Consider the following 20,849-nt stretch of genomic DNA (forward strand, 5'->3'; position numbering starts at 1 on the left):
TGATACCAATATAGTATAATATGAACAATCTCATATCGTGTCATTAGGGTGAAATGGCCGGTTCTGGTGACCATCCGCTTCACCCCCCCCCCCGCCCTCCCAGCCGACCCACCATGTCCCACCCTAACCCCCCGAATCATTACCCCTCCACCCACCCCCCGCCTATACCAACCCACCCTACGCCACAAGACCCCCAATACCGACCCACCCTACGTCACAGGACCCCCGAGCCTCTCCCCCCCAATACCGACCCACCCTACGTCACAAGACTCCCGAACCCTTCCCCTCCCCCCAATACCGACCCACCCGACGCCCACCATGTCCCACCCTAACCCCCCGAATCATTACCCCCTCCACCCACCCCCGCCTATACCGACCCACCCTCGTCACAAGACCCCCGAGCCCCCCAATACCGACCCACCCGACGTCACAAGACCCCTGAGCCCCACCCCACCCCCATACACTACGTAATCGGAGCACCGCCGCCCATACCGCGTCACTGTCGCCCCGCCCATCACACTATTATCATGTCCTATTATCGCCGTCGTCGACGGTGGCGCCATCTGTCAGTACATGCGACTGATGTGGTTTTTTCGCCTCGCATCCGTACGATATCTCCATGTTATCACGTTATCCCCCCGCCACTTGTACCACGAGTGCCGTGAGTACACACACGTATAAAACATATACATATACGTATAAAAAATACATATACGTATAAAACATATACATAAATGTGTAAAACACATACATTCGCGTATAAAACATATACACAAATGTGTAAATCATGTACATACATGCATACTTTTGTAGGATAAGGAGTTAAATACTAACACTATTGAATCGTTTAATATAATTAGATGTTTATTCAATAAAAATATATTATACAGGTTATCGTGTTATAACCGGCATGAATAATCTACATGTTATCCGACGACATCATACGATTCCGTTTTACATCTATGGACTTGATCATTACTATTACCGCGATTATTACGAATGTCATTAAATTCATTTTGAACATTCGTAATAAATTGAGCGCCTTTATATAATAACACATATACGCATTTAGGGTTATGCACGGCGTGCTGCTGCCAAACTTCATAATTTTCCTCCCAATTCACCAACAATATGCCACAGTAGTGACATTGAACCAAGTCGCCAGCTCCGGTATAAGTGAACCCGCATTCGGCTAACGAATATTTATCTTGATGCGATCGCGTTGGATATGAATCAAATGTTTTAAGTCTTGATAAAAAGCTTGAATACTGAGGATATTCCGGATCCGAGTTCTCGTGTACCAAACGCACTAGTGATCGGCAATCAGTCGAACATTTTAATAATTCCATTCCAATACAACGTATAAAAATAATTGTTTTAAAATCGCATGCAATTCGTTTTAGCTGTCTGATCGCGAATAAGACACTTGCGGTCAGTGTAAAGGTCTCACAGTAACTGACGACTGACGGCTGTATATATGGTAATAGTTCGCGCGTGGTGTATACGCGTCAATAATAATAATAATAGTGACAAAAATAATATGAATTAAAATATTTGAATAGCAAATTCAATGTCGATAATTCCTCATTATCAAATAACAGCCGCCGCCGCCGTCGCGTCGTTGTTGACCATACAGATGTGTGGTATGATGTCGCCACCAGTGTCATTGTTAACACATCTTCCCCGACGCGCATATTTCGTGTGTAATTTATATATATATAACATAATATACTCCTCGTATAATATAGCCCGAAACATAGCGCTGGTTTTTCTTAGCGGTCGATTAGTTATTGAATCGAAATGCCAACGGTCCCGACGTATACAGATCAGACGGCCTACAGAGTTTAAACACGTTCGACGTTCTTGCGTATATTCATAGTCTCGTCTACATTTTATTATTATTATTTTAAAACGTTGTTTGTATTACATTCTCGAAAATGTTTAACTGTACGACCTGTGGAAAAGTGTACGCTCATAAGTGTGGTTTGAACAGACATGTCAAAACTCACGATGGATCGGTGATTTCATGTGGAATATGCCTCAAGATATTCAACCGCCGAGACAAACTCAGCATCCACGTACAAAATTGTCATAGTAAGTACATTGAATATTAATCGATAGTGTTCCGTAATATACACATAGATGATTTGCTTAAATCAGGGTTATTAATTAAATTATTTTTTAAATAGAGATCGTTAAAAACACTCCCGAATTTCACAGCGCTGTACGAGTAGGTGGTTCAATGGGTAAATAATTTTTTCTCATATAAATAATAATAATAATAATAATGCAGCTATTTTAATATTAATAATGTATGTTAGGTCGCGCATCAGTCATAAACTGGGCACCCCCCGCTACTACCCCGTACGCTCCACCAGATGTTTCGACTCCGACGGACATCTCGACTAGCCGCCGCTGTGCGGACACATCTATTCCCCCGCCTCAAGCCTCATCATCATCGTCCCCCCACACACCGGTTATCGTTTCCCCACCACCCGCACAGGCTATCATCGGCGGAATAGCCGCACTTCCACTTTCACTTTCACCACCGTCCGTCGAGGAAGGCGAGTCTCATACGGAAAATACTAGTAAAAACATCAAACGTAAAAAGGCGCGTATGCAAAAGGTTAATACGCCGGGCTTTATCGAGATCGAGTCATCGCATAAACGGGCGATCGTATATTCGTATGGTATTTTAGGAAGAACGTTGATAACGTAGCCAGTTATCGTGCGTTCCTCAATTCGATAGAGTCCGAATTAATCGCAAAATTACGCGAGTGCGTGCGTATTAACCCGATCAAATATAACCTGAAATTAGAGGCCACATACGTAGTACCAAATTTACCCAATTCAGCTCAAAATCGCGCATTTAAAACTTCGGCCCGTGAATTATACGGGCACAGTAATGTCGAACGTTTGGTCGATCGCGATTTTTTTTAACCTTTTTGATTAACCTCCGTTAATGTATACGGCGTAAGAAAATGCGTAAAAAATAAAAATAATAAAAAGTCGTCCACACAATCTGTCGAGTACCCTCTGCGAATCGTGGATGAAGAAAAGGAGAATCATTTTGACCTGCTACTGATTACCGGGAAGGATGACAAGAATCATTACGCGATCATTTCTAATTTTTCACGCCTAGCCAGTTCGCAAAAAAATAATCACCAACATCGATTATTTTACTGCAAACGGTGCTTTGCCAGTTTTGAGGACCGCCCATTAAAATATAAATTACACGGAGAGAGGGCACTGGCCAACCACCGTTTACTGTGCGGCTCACACAAACCGGTTGTTCCTCTTATGCCGAAAGAAGGAAACACGCTCAAATTCAAGGCGTGGTGTAAGACGGGTCGCCTGCCGTTCGTGGTATACGCTGACTTTGAAGCCCTACTACTGAAAACGGGGCGAAAACAAGGTGAAAATACCACTGCGATACACGAACACCATCCAATGAGCTACGGGTACCATGTTGTCGCGGTGGAGGGGGTGCCGACAGAGTTGCTCGACCAGTTCGACATACCGCGAGCTCCGGTCATTTTCCGCGGTTCAGCTACTCAGGACGATGTTGCCAAACGCTTTGTCAGCGACGTACTCGGCGTGACCAAAAAGATAGCAAGATTATATAAGGAAGTAAATGTACCGATTATTATGAGTGTTGAGGATTGTCACGTGCATGACTTCAAGACAATGTGCGACTTGTGCAATTGTACGTTTAGCGAACGCAATTGTAACACTGCACACCACGACCACTTGTCGGGACGTTTTCTAAAAACATTATGCAATACGTGCAACCTTAAGTTGAAAACACCGAATTTTGTACCGTGCTATCTGCATAATCTGTCCAACTACGACGCCCATTTTATCGTAACGAATTTGGCGTGCGACGGCGACAACAATCGAATATCGGTAATAGCGAACACCGAGGAGAAATATATTTCGTTCTCGAAGTATATTAACAACTCGTTCTCCGTTAGGTTTCTAGACACGTGTCGATTCATGGCGTCAAGCTTGGCGCACTTAGCGGAGAACCTCACCTCCGCGAACTTTGATAAGTTTCGTGAAGTCGCGAAAGTGTTCGCCCCGTCGGAGATGGAGTTGGTTACGCGGAAAGGCGTATATCCGTATGAATATACAGATTCGTGGGATAAATTGGACCCTACGTCGCTACCGGATAAGTTCCAATTCTACAGCGCGTTGACGGAGACGCACGTGAGTGACGAGGATTATAGTCACGCGACCAGGGTCTGGAATCATTTCGGCTGCACCTCACTCGGCGCTTATAGCGATTTATACCTTAAAGTCGACGTGTTGTTAAGCGCCGACGTGTTTGAGAATTTCAGGGATATATGTATGGCCACATATCACCTCGACCCCGCACATTACTTCACGTTACCCGGATTCAGTTTTGACTGCATGTTAAAGTTCACGAAAGTTCAACTTGAACTTTTAACTGATTTCGAGAAAGTTTTGTTTTTGGAGTCTGGTACACGCGGTGGTCTGGTGCAGGCGAGCAAGCGCCACGCGCGCGCCAACAATCTCGAGACGCCTGGATACAATGCCGACGAACCTAAAACGTCGCTCATATACTTAGATGGTGATTATAAAATATAAATTATATGTACACGTATATTAATTCATGTTTTTCCGTATTTTTTTAGCAAACAATTTGTACGGGTACGCGATGTGTCAGTTTATGCCGATTGGAGATTTCGTATGGTACACGGGGAATCCCGAGGTCGCGCTGGCCCAGTTAGAGTGGATGCGCGCGACGGACGATGTGGGTAGATTTTACGAAGTGGATATAATATACCCGGAGGATCTACACGACGCCCACAACGATATGCCGTTTTTGCCTCACGCCAGCATTCCGCACGTGTCGACTGTCCGAAAGTTGATGGTCACATTTCTGCGGAAAGAACACTACGTGGTGCATTATATGAATTTAAAACAGGCCATGACCCACGGCGTCGTAGTCGAAAAGGTGATTATTATTATTATTTGACAAATACGAATACGATTCTTATAATTTCCCTCCCGTTAATTCCAGACGCACAGGGTGTTAGAGTTCCGACAATCCCCATGGCTGGCTCCGTACATTAATCTCAACACGGACTTGCGGAAGCAGGCGAAAAATAAATTTGAAGAAAAGTTTTTTAAGGATTTAAATAATTCAGTGTACGGTATGTTATTGTTATAAATTGTACATGTTTTATTGAACTTTAACCTGCTCCAACTTTACTTCATGATAACTATGTATATGTATGCAGGGAAAACTTTCGAGAATATGCGTTTACGATTTGATTTGGAGCTTGTATCGTGTCCAGTCCGAATGCGGAAACTGATAAACCACCCGACGTTCAAATACTGCACGACTTACAATGAAAATCTTTCGGTCGTCACGCAGCATAATAAAGAAGTCGATTTTTGTAAGCCGATATACATAGGATTTGCTGTACTGGAACTGAGTAAAGTTTTAATGTACGGATTTCATTATGACGTTATGAAACGACATTACGGAGATAAGATCGAGCTGCTTTATACCGATACTGGTACGTCTATATAAATCTCATGCAGACTCATTCAGATATTATATATTATTATTATTATTATTATTATTATTATTATTATTATTTCATATTTCAGATTCACTATTCTACCTCGTGATGACCAACGATTTCTTCGCTGACCTGATAAAAAATCCTAATTTGATGCGGTTTATGGACACCTCAAATTTCGCACACGATCACAAGTGCTATACAGCTGCTCGGAAGCGCATTCCAGGACTTTTTAAATTCGAGTGTGGCTCCAGAACCGTTTACGAATTTGTAGCTTTGCGCGCCAAGTCTTATGCGTACGACGTGGAAGAAGAGATTACCATTCGCGCGAAGGGTGTTATGAGGCACGTGATTCGTAATCACCTCACTTTCGCCGACCATAAGCGGTGCTTATTAGGTGACGTGGACGACAATGCAGAATCCGACGAGTGTGACAATGAGTTCGACGCAAATATGGGGAAAATGATCGCAGCCGATTCCGCACTGAAAGCTGTCGCTCAAATTCATCGGAACGCCTCAACGTCTGCAACAAATTCACCGTCGATCACACATCCGTCACATTGTTATACCTATATGCCTTTTACACCGTATAGACAAAATGTCTCTATTCGGTCGTTTAAACACGAATTGCGTACGATTAAGACTATGAAATTAGTTTTAAACAGGGATGACGATAAGCGTCATGTGTTACCCGATAACATTTCCACGTACGCACACGGTCATCATCGCATAAATTATTAAATTGTTATTATTGTTATTATATTGTGTATTTAAATGTATAAAAATTCGTTGTATTGTAAGATGTTAAAATATATTAACACCGTTTATTTAAATTATTATTATTATTTCCATTTCGGTATTCTTATGAATCATATAGTTATAATGTCGATCGTGGTGTTTCGACGTAATATGTATAGTATAGAGTAAAATATATATATAATATATACATAACCCCTTAAAAAGTAATATTATAGTTATGCTTTACCCCTAGTATTTCAACTCATACTATATCGAGTTAAATATATTTATAAACTATACAATACCCCTTATACGCACAGCTGCGTTCCTATACTCACTGCGACTAATATTATCGTTCTTGAGCTAAATATATGTACACGTGATGGGGCGAAGTTAATCATTACTCCTTATCGTCCTTATCACCACACGCACACTCGTACACACACTTGCCCGACAAATCTCACGATTTCGGTAATATTATTATTATTTTAAAAATCCCCACTCAGTCGCTGTGTGATAAGACGTGGATGGGGTGTAGAGGGGATTTATATGTCAACATACCTACAGGAACATGGATGGTCATTTCTTCATCAGTCAGTCTTTAGAGTTAAGTATTTTCGAACGTGTGATAATAATATATTAATATGTCAGAGTGCTCATTTTTCGACCATATCCCTAAGAAACGATGCGTGGTAAGTTTTTCAACTATTATTTATTTTTTTTTTTTTTATCATCATTTTGTACCACACCTCATACAACTACTTAAATTAAACTTTATTTTATTTTAAGTCGCCACCATTATTCCTCGAGTCTTATGATCCGCGTGACTTCATGCTTACTGTAGCTGCAGAACACAGTGAACCCAGCGTCGATTATTCGCTCGGGTTTCATGCCGGACAACAATTTCCGTGGAAATCACCCGATTCAAGTCCGCCATTGCAACAGTCTACGCAGGAGATGTCGAGCTGGAATTCACCGTCCATCCTAAATTTATTATCTGCACAATTCCCCAACGATAGAGAAATATTAAGTGAGTCTTAATATTATAGATAAAATTATTATATATATATTTTTTTTTTTAAATTACGTATCATATTTTCAGATGACGCGTAATCATTTAATTTGAGTGACTTTGAGTGGGAAGATATTCCCCGTAAAGAAAATACCCCACATTGGAAAAAGAAAATAATATCTGAATTTAACACTAAAATGTAATATATTTAATTTTATGTAAATAAAATATTATTTTATAGAATACCGATGTTAATATATTTTTTAAAACCAACTCATTGCTCGGACAAAATAATTATATAACTTGTTAAATGTATATAATTATATTATATGTCCCTTAAAACTATAGGATCTAGATAAAATGAAAATTAAAAACATATTTTTTTTTTTTTTTTTTTTAACTATCTCATCTTTGCTAGAATAATTATTCAACACGCAAAATATATATAATTATATTATACAATTCCTAAATGCGTATAAATACATGTTAAGATATACATATTAAGAAATATCGAAACCTTATAACTAAACCTTTTATACTATTACGAATAAATTATTATCATCATAGGGTTGAGATAAAATATAAATAAGAATAAACTTAGAATTTTTTTTTTTTTTATTAAAAATAATAAAGCAATTAAATAATAATAATAGAAAATTATCGATAACCGTTCATAGAGGATTTCGATTATAGATTTCATTCAAAATCTATGATAAAGCTCCTTCTATTCAATCCCTTATAAATGAGACTAACAGGAGGTACAACGCCTAAATTATAAGTTTCAATATCTACATCGTTCATCTGGATCGCCTTGGGTAGAAATATATTTATTGAACCGGCGCCATCGGGGTCCGATAATATGCAGGACACTGCAGTTCCAAATTTCGTCTCGACATTTTTCATCGACCGTATGAGGTAACGAACGTCTTTGCGTAATTCCCCGACAGAAAGGTTGACAGAGTTCAATTGAGCCTTAAGCGATTGTAAAAATGCCATAATCGTACTGAGAACAGAAACAGCAAATGTTAGATAAAAATAAATTTGGTAAACGCGTGTGTATGCGCGTGTCGTTATGCGTGAATAGATATTTTTATTATTTTTTAAAAAATATTTAATTATTTTATTAGACTTAAAATTAACTCACTTTAAGTTCGCGGTATTGATCTGATGAATGTACGGAACCGAAGTCACTTGTATTTTTAGTAGATCGTATAGTTGCGGATATTGACGTTGTTGAATGTGGTAAGAGAATGAATTCAGAACTGAAAAATATAACTCCTGTTAGTTTCATATAATATATACAAACGAATGATATTTTAAAAATTATAGACATTACACTCGATTGCATATAATAATAATATTATTTTTTATTAAACAAAACTCACTTTATTTGAACGGAGATGTTGTAAAATCTAGACTGTAGTGTAGATGGACGATAATATGAAGAGATGACTGCTTCGGATAGTTGAGAAAATACGACTGATTTAATATTCACTGACCGATGCCCGCTTGTCTAAAATTATTATCAGCAGACATCCCCACCATAATATATCGACGTTTGGTGATAGTGGCTTTTGTTGGCACACTATCAGCCAATAACTTACGAGCTTCGATCGGAGCTCGAAGTAAGAAAAGGTAATTACTACAAACAACAACAAGCTTGACAAATAAAACTTTTTATTTGTAGAGAAACAACGAGGGTAAACGTATTTTATAATAAAATAAATAAATACAGCGGTATGAAAGGGTATTGATGCTCGCGGAGACAAAAATATACGCGCGGCGTAATTTTTGCGTTGTCGTAGAAAAAACAAAGTCGCGTGACGGAGCGAAAGTTTGGCGGACAGAGAACTAGTGACTTCACAGTTCGAATGTCGACAAAAGAGTGACAAAACGGGAACCGCGAAATCCGCGTAACGGCCGTAATGAGCCGAGAAAAGCGGATCGGTCGCTCGCGCGGGCTGGCGGGGGGTAGCGCGAGATCGCGACATCGTTACAATAGGCATATATAGATATAACACAATAATATAATAATACAATAATACGATAATATAATGGTACAATAATTGTGCGCTAACGCGGCGACGATAAACACCGCGACACTGCGTCCGCGGTGTAGTGGTGATAACACCGTATCACCACAGACGTGTACAATATCGAGCGGATACATCGATTGATAAACGCATATGCGCATATTACGGACGAAAAGGGTGGTCCGCTGAGCGGATCCTGCGCGTTGTAATCGGAATGTTTACACACCGCCTGTAGGGTTGTCCAGATGTGGCTAACGAATACGATTGTGTGAAAAACTCGACATTCGTGGGCATTTTATTATGTATATATCTATTTGCAGGAGACTATATAATAATATCGTGTATACAGAAATGAAATCATATTATTCTACAAATTATTTTTAAAAATTGTGTTATGGAATGTGAGGTCGTTTGTGTAACGCTGACCAACCGTCAATCCCAGATGTGGAGTAGATACATGTTATACACACGCACACAGATATATGCGTAATAAAACTCTTTACACGATTATATAATATAATATACATATATTTCAGAAATATTATATACAAAAATTAAATAATATAACACATTATTTTTACAAATTATTTTTAAACCATTTAAGCAATGCGAAAACTCGATTATATGTACATTGCGTGCTATCTAAATTCATATGGGATAAACAGCACGGTTGTATATTTTTTCCCGGCCCCGCATGTAGCTGGTCGAGTCGCGGACAGTCCAAATCTGTGCCCATCTCGATGATTTTGACATTGGGAATGAAGTCTTGAATGATCTGCCGTTTTTCTTCGCCTTTGACGTAAATGCAATCGAAATGTAACGATGTTAAAATCTTTCCTATTTCTGAATATTGGACGTCCCCGCAAACCGGTGACAGTTGATGGTAATTGCGATACAGCCACATGTTGACAGCATTGACTTTTGGCGTATTTTCGCGCGTTCTAATATGTTTAAAAATCCAATGTTGGCTAGCCCACCCGTTCAAGTCTACTATAGACATTTCTTTTATCATGTACTTTGAGTGGGGACCAAGTATGCACTGGATATCCAGAATAGCCGAAGTCATAATATTCTTGCGATTGCAAGAGCTATATTATAATATATATAAATAGGTATATAATATATTATAACGTCTTACTAGCGGTAGTCTTGAGTGAATACTGATATCCATCGATTCTATCCTCGAGTATAACTATCCTGGTGTATGCGTGCGTCAAGTCAGTTTTCAAATCTTCAATATTTTTATTTATACTGTCTATGGATTCTATAAAAGATTTAATTTTATTTTCGTTTTCCGAAAAATATTTATCGATATACGGTACGAGTGCCGAGATTTTTTCCACGTTTGTGTCAATTATATTACTATGTATAGCTAGCTCTTTTGTGAAATTTCCGCCGAGTACCGTTATTTTACCATCGATTATCTCGATTAAATCGACGTGTAAGGCGAACTCTTTTTCGTATTTTTCCTCTATATCCGCGATTATTTTATTCAACCGACTGGTCGGTGAACCTCCAAACGCGTCCATCGTACCGCGGTAACTGTGCTTATATTTTTAAATCCACCTTATTTATCCAACTATTATGTTCGTCCGAAAAGCCTAACCATCAAACGAAAACACGATGACCCTTTGTGCGAATTACTTTTTCCACCAGATAATCGTCAGGGTACATTGTCCTACGTATTTCTTCAGCGTAAAAACCGCCGGCGATCGGGCTCCCCGTATAATCTTCAAGGATAAATGTTGCCGGCGTAGTCTTATTCACTTTAATAATTGTAAATATTTCCGTAGACCAATTGGGTAAATATCCTTTGGTGAAAACACCCTTGTACACGCTAATGCGGACTTTGTCACCGACGCTAAATTTTATTTTCCCCGTTTTTTCAACATCGTATTTTAGTTTTACCCGCGACGGGTGAGCGTCGGCCTGCATCGGCGTCATACCGATCGTTCTATGCATTGAATTATTATAACCGTCGACTAACGCGGGTAAAATCGTGATCCAAACGTGCGAACCTCTGCTAGTGAATTCTTTAAACATACGAGCTTTAATCGTGCGGTTGACCCTTTCTATTATCGATGCTTTAAGCACGCTGAAAGTACTATACATTTTTATATTGTGTTTTTTCACTAGGGCTTCGAAATTTTTATTGTAAAATTCGCGACCCTTATCAACGTGTAATAGATTAGGTCTGCTCTGTGCAAAAATTTTACCAGCTGCCGCAGTGACTTCCTCACCCTTTTTGGTCTTCAAGGGCGCGTAAAATAAACGTTTAGTAAAACAATCAATAATGAACAGTATATAGTTATATGATTTATTCACGGCGGAATATTGTTGCATGTCGACGAGGTCTGCTTGGAATAAATCGTTTTTACCGTAAACAATGACTCGACGCCGCGGATAGCTCCTTTTGGCCGACGCGTGAAGTTCCGTCGCAATCGCCAGCTTAGACATTGGGTATTTTTTTCAATAGTTTAGCCTCGACTAATTCTTCGCAAATCGATATTATCTCGTTACGAACTGCCGTGTTGCCCGCAGCGAGAGACGAATACAGTAGGCGCAGTCTATCGACCAACTCGTTAGGATCGTTCCAACAAGTGATATTGTGTTTTTGTAATCGTATATTAATACCCGCACCCGTTAAAATATTATTTTTTCTCGAAAACAAATTTGATATTATTCCAAATTTAGGTCCTTTAGATTTACGAATACGATCACCGTTCAACGTCCTGTGCGCCGATGTCAGAATTAAGATCAGTTTATACGCATTTAAATCCGCCTGTGTATATTTCCCCGACTCGGGGGATTTAAGGAATAACAAATCGATAAGTCCTGCCGTCACCGGGTATGTACGTGTATCGCCTTCTATACGTATCACGTTATCAAAAAATTGTATTTCTTTTCCGCCCAATTCGAACGCGTCGTTAGATAATTTTCTTGGACCGTATATTCGGTCCAACACTGGTTTTGTCCAAGGTCCGAAACGTGCATTCAAATCTACATACGCTGTAGGCGAAGTCTGTTGGGGCGGGGAACGATTCACAATAGAATCCGCATCTGGCAATGGCGACGTCGCCCTCGACGGTAACGATGCGGGCGGAGACGATGTGGCCTAGAAAGGTTTCCTTTTGTTATTCGAACGTATCTCGTTCAGAGGCTCGATTATGGCACCAAATGTGTTATTTATTAACGCATCCGTTTCAAACCTGCCCGTTTTTAACGAGTTATATTTTTGTTTTATATTCGCCCTCGCTTGAATTATATCCGTCAATATCGTAGGCGATGATGCTGTCGAGTTGTTCTCCTTATCCATGATCCCGAGTTAATGTAGCAAATTTAAGCTCGCCGTCTTTTTATATAATGACGTACTTGTCGAAGCCGTGCCTGTAACGACCGTCATCACGCGCGTTTTCACTACTGATAACGACGAATTCAAATCGCCCGCCCCGCCAGCACGCCATGCAAAAATCTTTAAACTCTGAGTACTTGATATCGCCAGAGCAATGCTCGTCGTAGACGTGTTTTAAATTCATTTCGTCTTGTTTGAAAAGCACTATAAAATTAGCGTTGTCACGGATCAATTGTTTCGGAACGCGTGAATACGATTGTGCCAAGTAACACACATCTATAAGATGATGTCTTGAGCGGGTAAAATATGAGCGAACAATGTTATGATTATTAGTTATGACGTCGTCAAAAAGAAAAACCGAGTTAGGTAGAGCTTTTTCCGGCTGAATAACAGTTTCGTTCTCGCTGAATTTATATAATTTAACGTCTGGAACACCGCTCAAAATTTTATCGAGCATTACATATTTAGCTTGATCTAACGTTTTTGAATAAATATACACATTTTCAAATTTAATCCCGTTCTCGTGAACCAAAAGCGTGAAAATAAGATTTGTTGTACCACATCCGGACGGGCCTACGATCAGCGCGCGTATTGTGTTCGGAAACAGCGCTCCATGTCTCGGGGCGCGCGGTGCAGCTCCGTTATTACATAACGATAGCGGATCGATATTGTCGACTCTGAGCTTTATCACTTGGTCGACAAACCGCATTGTATAAATACGCGTGACGTTCGAGCGACGTGCTCATATAATGTTATCGCGTTCGAAGTACAAGTCCAATAGCGGTGCAGGTCTACTGAACACCGTAATAAATAGTCTACCGTTTGAATTACATCTGCCCGGTTATCAGTACTGCGGGCCGGGGACTAATTTAAAAAAAAGACTCACTCTCGGACAGCCGGGAATAAACGGATTGGATTCGGCGTGCAGGGAACACGATATAGCTTACGATAAAAGTAATTCTTTGACTGATCGCAGTGCGGCTGACAGTGTATTGGAAGAACGTGCTTGGAGCAGAGCGGGGGCAAAAGACGCCGATTTTAAAGAAAAAGCCGCCGCGTGGTTTGTAACTACGGGTATGAAGGCTAAACGAAAAATCGGTAGTGGCTGCGGGTTCTCTAGTATAGTCGGGGCGTGTAAAAAAGCGTTAAAAAAATCACTAAAATCGTGTTCGGGAACACCGAATATGAATTTATATATAAAAATGAATCGCAAAATTTGGTAAGCGCATAACTCAACAACGCCTGGACCGATTTCGCTCATTCTTTTTTTGTTTGGGTCGTAATTGTCAGGAGAAGAAGTTCTTACGGACGAAAAATTTGAGAAAGTTATCGGGTTAGAGAAATATGACGAGGTGGTGATGAAATTACAAGGCGCCATATCCAGCAAATAGTCAACTAAATATTTTGGTAGTCAATGGCAACCATTTAAATAAAATAAATCATTTATTTAAAATGTTTTTAAAAATGCATGCAAATAGACATACAAAAACGCAAATGTTCGCAAATGTTTGTTGAAGTCCAAGGATGGTTTTTACGGCTAGAAAAATTAGAATTATTCTGGAAAAACCTAAAAATAGCCCTTTTCTTTTTAAAATAGCCTTTCCTATAATCTTCTTATATATAAAAATGAATCGCAAAATTTGGTAAGCGCATAACTCAACAACGCCTGGACCGATTTCGCTCATTCTTTTTTTGTTTGGGTCGTAATTGTCAGGAGAAGGTTCTTACGGACGAAAAATTTGAGAAAGTTATCGGATTAGAGAAATATGACGAGGTGGTGATGAAATTACAGAGGCGCCATCTATCCAGCAAATAGTCAACTAAATTATTTTTGGTAGTCAATGGCAACCATTTAAAATAAATAAATCATTTATTTAAAATGTTTTTAAAAATGCATGCAAATAGACATACAAACCACGCAAATGTTCGCAAATGTTCGTTGAAGTCCAAGGATGGTTTTTACGGCTAAAAATTAGAATTATTGCTGGAAAAACCCTAAAAATAGCCCTTTTCTTTTTAAAATAGCCCTTCCTATAATATTTATAATATAATACTGATCGTATCCATGGCAACCAACAATCGTGTTTTGTGCAGAGTGTTTAGTTAGTTAGTGTTTGTTTAGTTCGTGATTAGTGAAAAAATAATTTATATTTGATATGCCTCCTATAAGACGAAGCAATTTAGGTAGAAGAACCAGAAATGCTACAAACCAAGCTAATTACCGATCTAATTCACAAACGCGTGAAGCGCGAGCAAGTTTGAATCGAGCTGCTTTTAGTTACGATGTGTCAATTGACTACAGTAACTACCAATGTGTTGTTATTGGTTCTATGAACTCGGTTTGCTCACACTGTAAGGCATTAAAATACAAAAACGAAGCCAATGGATTGTGTTGCGCAAATGGTAAAGTGAAATTGATACCATTGGATCCACCACCAGAACCATTGTACTCATTGGTTTCAGGAATAGGAACAGATTCTATACACTTTTTGACAAATATCCAACAATATAACAATTGCTTTCAAATGACTTCATTTGGGGCAACAAATGTAGTTCGGGAAAATTTTATGCCAACTTTCAAGGTATGTATTATAGCAGTTACTCATAATTATTTTAGCGAACAAAATTTTCTGTCACCAAAGTTAAGATGTGTCACTAATCTTCAATTTCTTAATCATTACGAAATATATCACTTAGTCATCATATTATATGGTGTTTCAGTTTCAGTGACACTTTTATTATATTTTATATTTGATAGATATTAGTTAAAACTAAATATATACTTTTAAGATCAAATATTATTTGAAAACTGCCTGGATCTGATGCCATCCGATAATCACAAAATTGTAATCAGAGCTGATAAAACACCTGCAGGTCAACATACAAGACGTTTTAATGCACCAACTATTGATGAAGTTGCTATCGTTGTAGTTGGAGAAAACTTGGAATCCGTGATATTGTTTTACGTCGTCGGAATGATCAATTACAACGTATAAAGGAAACACACCGCTCATATGATGCACTGCAATATCCCATATATTTTGGCAAGGTGAAGATGGCTACGATTTCTCAATAAAAATGATAAATCCCATTGCAGGTAACTAAAATATTAGTTTAGCTATGGCGATAATATCTCAGTCATTATATTATGTATTTTAATTTTATATTTGAATGTTATTAAAACAAAATCTATTTACAGGTTCTGAAACCAACAAAAAGTCAGTTCAATGAACTATTATTCATACCGCCTAATGATTCGGGAAAATGAAGATAATCACATATTGAAATGTCGGCGATTATATCACAAATATGTTGTTGACATGTATGTTAAAATTGAAACGGAAAGATTAACATTCATCAGGTTGAATCAAACCAAACTCCGATCTGAAGAGTATATTCACCTTCGAGATGCGATTAATACTGATGGAAATGCACAGAATGTCGGTCGGATGACTATTCTTCCAGCAACATACATCGGAAGCCCTCGGCATATGCACGAATATGCTCAAGATGCCATGTCGTATGTTCGTCATTATGGTACAGCAGATTTGTTCATCACATTTACATGCAATCCGCAATGGATAGAAATCAATCAGGAGTTATTCTCTGGGCAATCACCCATTGATCGTCATGATATTACAGCCAGAGTCTTTAGACAAAAGTTGAAATCTTTAATGGATTTCATCGTAAAACATAATGTGTTTGGTGAGACACGCTGCTGGATGTATTCTGTGGAGTGGCAGAAACGAGGATTGCCACATGCACACATTTGATTTGGTTGGTTGAAAATATAAGGCCAAATGAAGTTGATGCAGTGATATCAGCTGAAATCCCTAATGTACAAGTAGATCCTGGATTGCATGAGGTAGTTATCAAAAACATGATACATGGTCCCTGTGGAACTCTTAATCAAAATTCACCGTGTATGATGATGGATGGTAAATGTTCAAAACGATATCCACGGACATTAATATCGGAAACAATTACTGGTAATGACGGTTATCCATTGTATCGTCGCAGATCGACAGCAGACAATGGAAAATCAACAATTGTCAAATTAAATCAACAAGATATTGAAATAGATAATCGTTGGATTGTTCCATATTCACCCATTTTATCAAAGACATTCAAAGCACACATCAACGTTGAATCTTGCCATTCAGTGAAATCTATTAAATACATTTGCAAATATGTAGCCAAAGGGAGTGATATGGCTGTGATTGGAATTGGTGCAGAGAATTCCAATGATGAAGTTACCCAATACCAAATGGGCCGCTATGTCAGTAGTAATGAAGCAGTTTGGCGAATATTTTCTTTTCCTATTCATGAGAGACACCCTTCTGTTGTTCACTTAGCTGTGCATTTAGAAAATGGACAAAGAGTGTATTTTACAGCACAGAACGCAGTACAAAGAGCTGCTCAGCCACCATCTACTACATTAACCAGTTTTTTGAGACATGCCAAAACGATGATTTCGCACAAACATTGCTATATTCTGAAATGCCAAAATATTATACCTGGAATCAATCCTCAGGAGATTTATACGACGGAAACAAGGAAAACCAGTTCCAGGATATACAGATGTATATTCCACCGATGCGATTGGCCGGATTTATTCAGTACATCCAAGCAATGATGAATGTTTTTACTTACGACTGCTATTAGTCAATGTACGTGGCCCAACATCATTCCAACAGTTACGAACTGTTGATGGTGAATTGTGTGTATCCTACAGAGAAGCCTGTCAACGTTTGCAATTGCTTGAAAATGACGCTCATTGGGATCAAACTCTCAATGATGCTGTAATATCATCACACGCTCATCAAATACGAACATTGTTTTCTATAATCATATCTACATGCTTCCCATCAAGCCCAATTGATTTGTGGATCAAGTACAAAGATTATGTGTGATGATATTTTGTATCAAATACAGAATAGAATGGGAAATCCAAATATACAAATCAGTGAAGAAATTTACAATGAAGCATTGATTTCAATTGAGGACATGTGCTTGATAATGTCAAAAAACTATTAATTCAATTAGGCCTGACCGCGCCCAATCGTCCAATGCATGACGCTTTTAACCAAGAGTTGCATCGAGAAAGACTGTATGATCTCAACGATTTGAAAGAATTAATTCAACAAATCTTCCACTGTTAAATGAACAACAGAAGTATGTATTTGAAACTCTTATGAAAGTAACAAATGATGAAACTGGAGGGATTTACTTCTTAGATGCACCTGGTGGTACAGGAAAAACTTTTTTGATTTCATTAATATTAGCAACAATTCGCTCACAAAATAAAATTGCACTTGCACTCGCTTCGTCGGGAATCGCAGCAACTTTGCTTGAAGGTGGTCGAACAGCCCATTCAGCACTAAAATTGCCATTAAATATGCATAGCAATGAAACTCCAACCTGCAACGTTTCGAAGAACTCTGCAATGGCAAAGGTTTTGCAGCAATGTAAATTGATTGTTTGGGATGAATGCACGATGGCACATAAAAAATTTGGAGGCTTTGGACAGAACCTTAAAAGATCTACGGAGCAATAATAACCGATTTGGTGGTGCAATGATTTTATTAGCAGGAGATTTTCGTCAAACATTGCCGGTGATTCCACGATCAACGCCAGCTGATGAACTCAATGCATGTCTAAAGTCCTCCAGTTTGTGGAAACATGTCAAAGTACTTCATTTAAGCAAGAATATGCGTGTCGAGTTGCAAAATGACCAATCTGGAAACATATTCTCTAAACAACTCATTGACATTGGTAATGGCAAATTTCCTATAGACATGTTGACTGGCTGCATTAACTTTCCTCTAAGTTTTTGTCAGTTAACTCGATCAAAAGATGAACTTATTCAGAAGGTGTTTCCAGATGTTTCTCAAAATTACAGAAACCATGATTGGTTGAGCGAACGAGCTATACTGGCTGCAAAAAACATAGATGTAAATGAATTAAATTTCAAAATTCAAGAACAAATTACAGGCGAATTGATGATATATAAATCAGTTGATTCGGCTACTAATCAAGATGATGTAGTCAACTATCCACCGGAATTTTTAAACTCGCTGGATTTGCCAGGATTGCCACCTCACAATCTTCAATTAAAGGTTGGATCGGTGGTTATAATGTTGCGAAATATCAACCAACCGCGTCTTTGCAACGGTACACGGTTAGCGATAAAAAAATTACTAAACAATGTGATAGAAGCAACTATACTCAAAGGAAAGAAAGTATAAAGGAGAAGATGTTCTCATACCGCGCATCCCAATGATTCCGACTGATGTGCCATTTGAGTTTAAACGACTACAGTTTCCAGTGCGTCTTGCTTTTGCTATGACTATAAACAAGTCCCAGGGGCAATCATTAAGTGTTTGTGGTATTAATCTAGAAAACCCATGTTTCTCACATGGTCAATTGTATGTTGCCTGTTCCCGTGTTGGAAAACCATCAGATTTGTTTATCTATGCGCCAGGTAATCAAACAAGAAACATCGTATACCACAAAGTACTACAATGATAATAATAATAATTATGATTCACATGATTAACAATAAAGCGATTACTTACTTTTAAATCATGACAGAACCGTCACCCTGGTGATAGGGCGTTGTGAATAAAAAATAATTAAATAAAACTATAACAGTTAAAACTATAACTACTTACTTTTAAATCATTATATATGTTTTATTTAATTATTTTTTATTCACAACGCCCTATCACCAGGGTGACGGTTCTGTTCAGGAGAATTTTTTAAAATACGTAGGCACAAAAACTGCCACATTACAAATCTTTCGTCGTGAATTCAACGTAATATTAGCACTATCAATAAGATTAAATTAAAAATTAACACACGGCATACGAAAATGCAAAAAAAGAAAGTAACACACGGGCAACGCCGTGTCGGGTCAGCTAGTAGTTTAATAAAATCGACTGTCCTTGTCGCGCGAAAACATGTAAATTCTGCTGCGGGGAGCCGGTCGAAAAAAAATAAATTAAAATAAACCGCCTCGCGTCATCAGAGTTTCGAAAACGGAGGGCTCTTTAACTTTAATCCCGGTGTTGGCGGGGCTCTCGGCGCTCGGCACCTTGGCCGGCGGCGTTGCTAACATCGTTAGAACGATACGCGGTATTAGATCGGACGTCGGCACATTTGCGCATTTAGGTAAAGGCGTATATCTAAGGCCGTATAAAAGCGCGGGCTCGTATACTATAGCACGGAAATCTAGCGTCATTACACCGCGGACTAACAAACGAAAAAAAAAAATCGGCGACGCGAAAAAAACAAAATAATAAATCTCGAAAAATTAAATCTAATAAAAAGTCACCGAAATCAAAAAACTAACTCTGCCCAATCGTGCCCTTTACGATTTTGAAATTAGCGAATACGCTAAACGCGCGAAAATATCTCATTTCAGAGGCGTATATTGCATAGACAGGTTACCCGTCGCACCTAGACGTGAAGAAGCTGCGGTCGTTAATCTAGACTTTGAAAAAAATAAGGGCACGCATTGGGTGTGCTATAAAAAAACCGGAAAATCAGTTTTGTATTTCGATAGTTTTGGTAATCTTCGTCCGCCGTTAGAATTGGAAAAATATTTTAAGGGCTGCGATATCGAATATAACTACGAGAGAACGCAGGTATACGATACTTTTAACTGCGGTCATTTATGTTTAAAATTTTTAACCGCAAAATAATAATAATAATAATATAATATAACACAACATAATATAATATAATATAATATACAGCCGCCGGCATGACGTCGCAAACAGTATCGTTGAGCGGTAACAGTGCCGAATTGTAATGTCATTTTTTCCCGCCACTAGAATTGCCTGATAAATCCGTAATCGGACTTCTAAGCATCCAGACATATAATTCTATACCTAACGTCGAAGCCGGATGTGATACACTACATATTATACACGGTGGGCTGGAGGGGGCGACAAAGATTAAAATACCGACCGGATGTTATGAAATAATTACTCTGGAAACAAAAATATGTGGACTTTTGAAGGACATCAGTGTAAATTTTTTCAGTTTATCGACCGACAATAGCACTATATTGATTCGGGGGATTAGGGGGACATGGTGAGTCGGCTGGGAGGGCGGGGGGGGGGTGAAGCGGAGGGTCACCAGAACCGGCCATT

General features: G+C 38.8%; 5 protein-coding genes and 1 long non-coding RNA gene across 6 annotated transcripts; 4 read left to right on the forward strand and 2 right to left on the reverse strand.

Moving 5' to 3' along the window:
- Positions 1 to 911: 911 nt before the first annotated feature.
- Positions 912 to 1,349, reverse strand: LOC126554710 (death-associated inhibitor of apoptosis 1-like). Its single transcript, XM_050209755.1, has one exon. The coding sequence runs from the start codon at positions 1,347 to 1,349 to the stop codon at positions 927 to 929; it is 423 nt and encodes a 140-aa protein (XP_050065712.1). The 3' UTR covers positions 912 to 926.
- A 400-nt stretch (positions 1,350 to 1,749) lies between these two features.
- Positions 1,750 to 2,719, forward strand: LOC126554703 (zinc finger protein 148-like). Its single transcript, XM_050209750.1, has 3 exons — positions 1,750 to 2,094; positions 2,190 to 2,246; positions 2,322 to 2,719. Exons 1-3 carry the CDS (start codon positions 1,938 to 1,940, stop codon positions 2,717 to 2,719), a joined length of 612 nt encoding a protein of 203 aa, XP_050065707.1. The 5' UTR covers positions 1,750 to 1,937.
- Positions 2,720 to 3,300: 581 nt separating this feature from the next.
- Positions 3,301 to 7,334, forward strand: LOC126554704 (uncharacterized). Its single transcript, XM_050209751.1, has 6 exons — positions 3,301 to 4,594; positions 4,659 to 4,981; positions 5,048 to 5,180; positions 5,268 to 5,549; positions 5,644 to 6,047; positions 7,083 to 7,334. Exons 1-6 carry the CDS (start codon positions 3,301 to 3,303, stop codon positions 7,332 to 7,334), a joined length of 2,688 nt encoding a protein of 895 aa, XP_050065708.1.
- A 643-nt stretch (positions 7,335 to 7,977) lies between these two features.
- On the reverse strand, positions 7,978 to 8,809 carry LOC126554708 (uncharacterized). Its single transcript, XR_007606714.1, has 3 exons — positions 8,691 to 8,809; positions 8,450 to 8,567; positions 7,978 to 8,308 (listed from the first exon to the last, which is right to left on the reverse strand). It is a non-coding gene; the product is annotated as an uncharacterized LOC126554708 (long non-coding RNA).
- A 7,201-nt stretch (positions 8,810 to 16,010) lies between these two features.
- On the forward strand, positions 16,011 to 17,603 carry LOC126554705 (uncharacterized). The gene is made up of 3 exons (XM_050209752.1): positions 16,011 to 16,227; positions 16,401 to 17,073; positions 17,225 to 17,603. Exons 1-3 carry the CDS (start codon positions 16,011 to 16,013, stop codon positions 17,601 to 17,603), a joined length of 1,269 nt encoding a protein of 422 aa, XP_050065709.1.
- Positions 17,604 to 18,266: 663 nt separating this feature from the next.
- On the forward strand, positions 18,267 to 18,938 carry LOC126554706 (uncharacterized). Its single transcript, XM_050209753.1, has one exon. The coding sequence runs from the start codon at positions 18,267 to 18,269 to the stop codon at positions 18,936 to 18,938; it is 672 nt and encodes a 223-aa protein (XP_050065710.1).
- The last annotated feature ends 1,911 nt before the right edge of the window (positions 18,939 to 20,849 follow it).

Source organism: Aphis gossypii, unplaced genomic scaffold (genome assembly GCF_020184175.1).
Source record: "Aphis gossypii isolate Hap1 unplaced genomic scaffold, ASM2018417v2 Contig00581, whole genome shotgun sequence".
Lineage (NCBI taxonomy): Eukaryota > Metazoa > Arthropoda > Insecta > Hemiptera > Aphididae > Aphis > Aphis gossypii.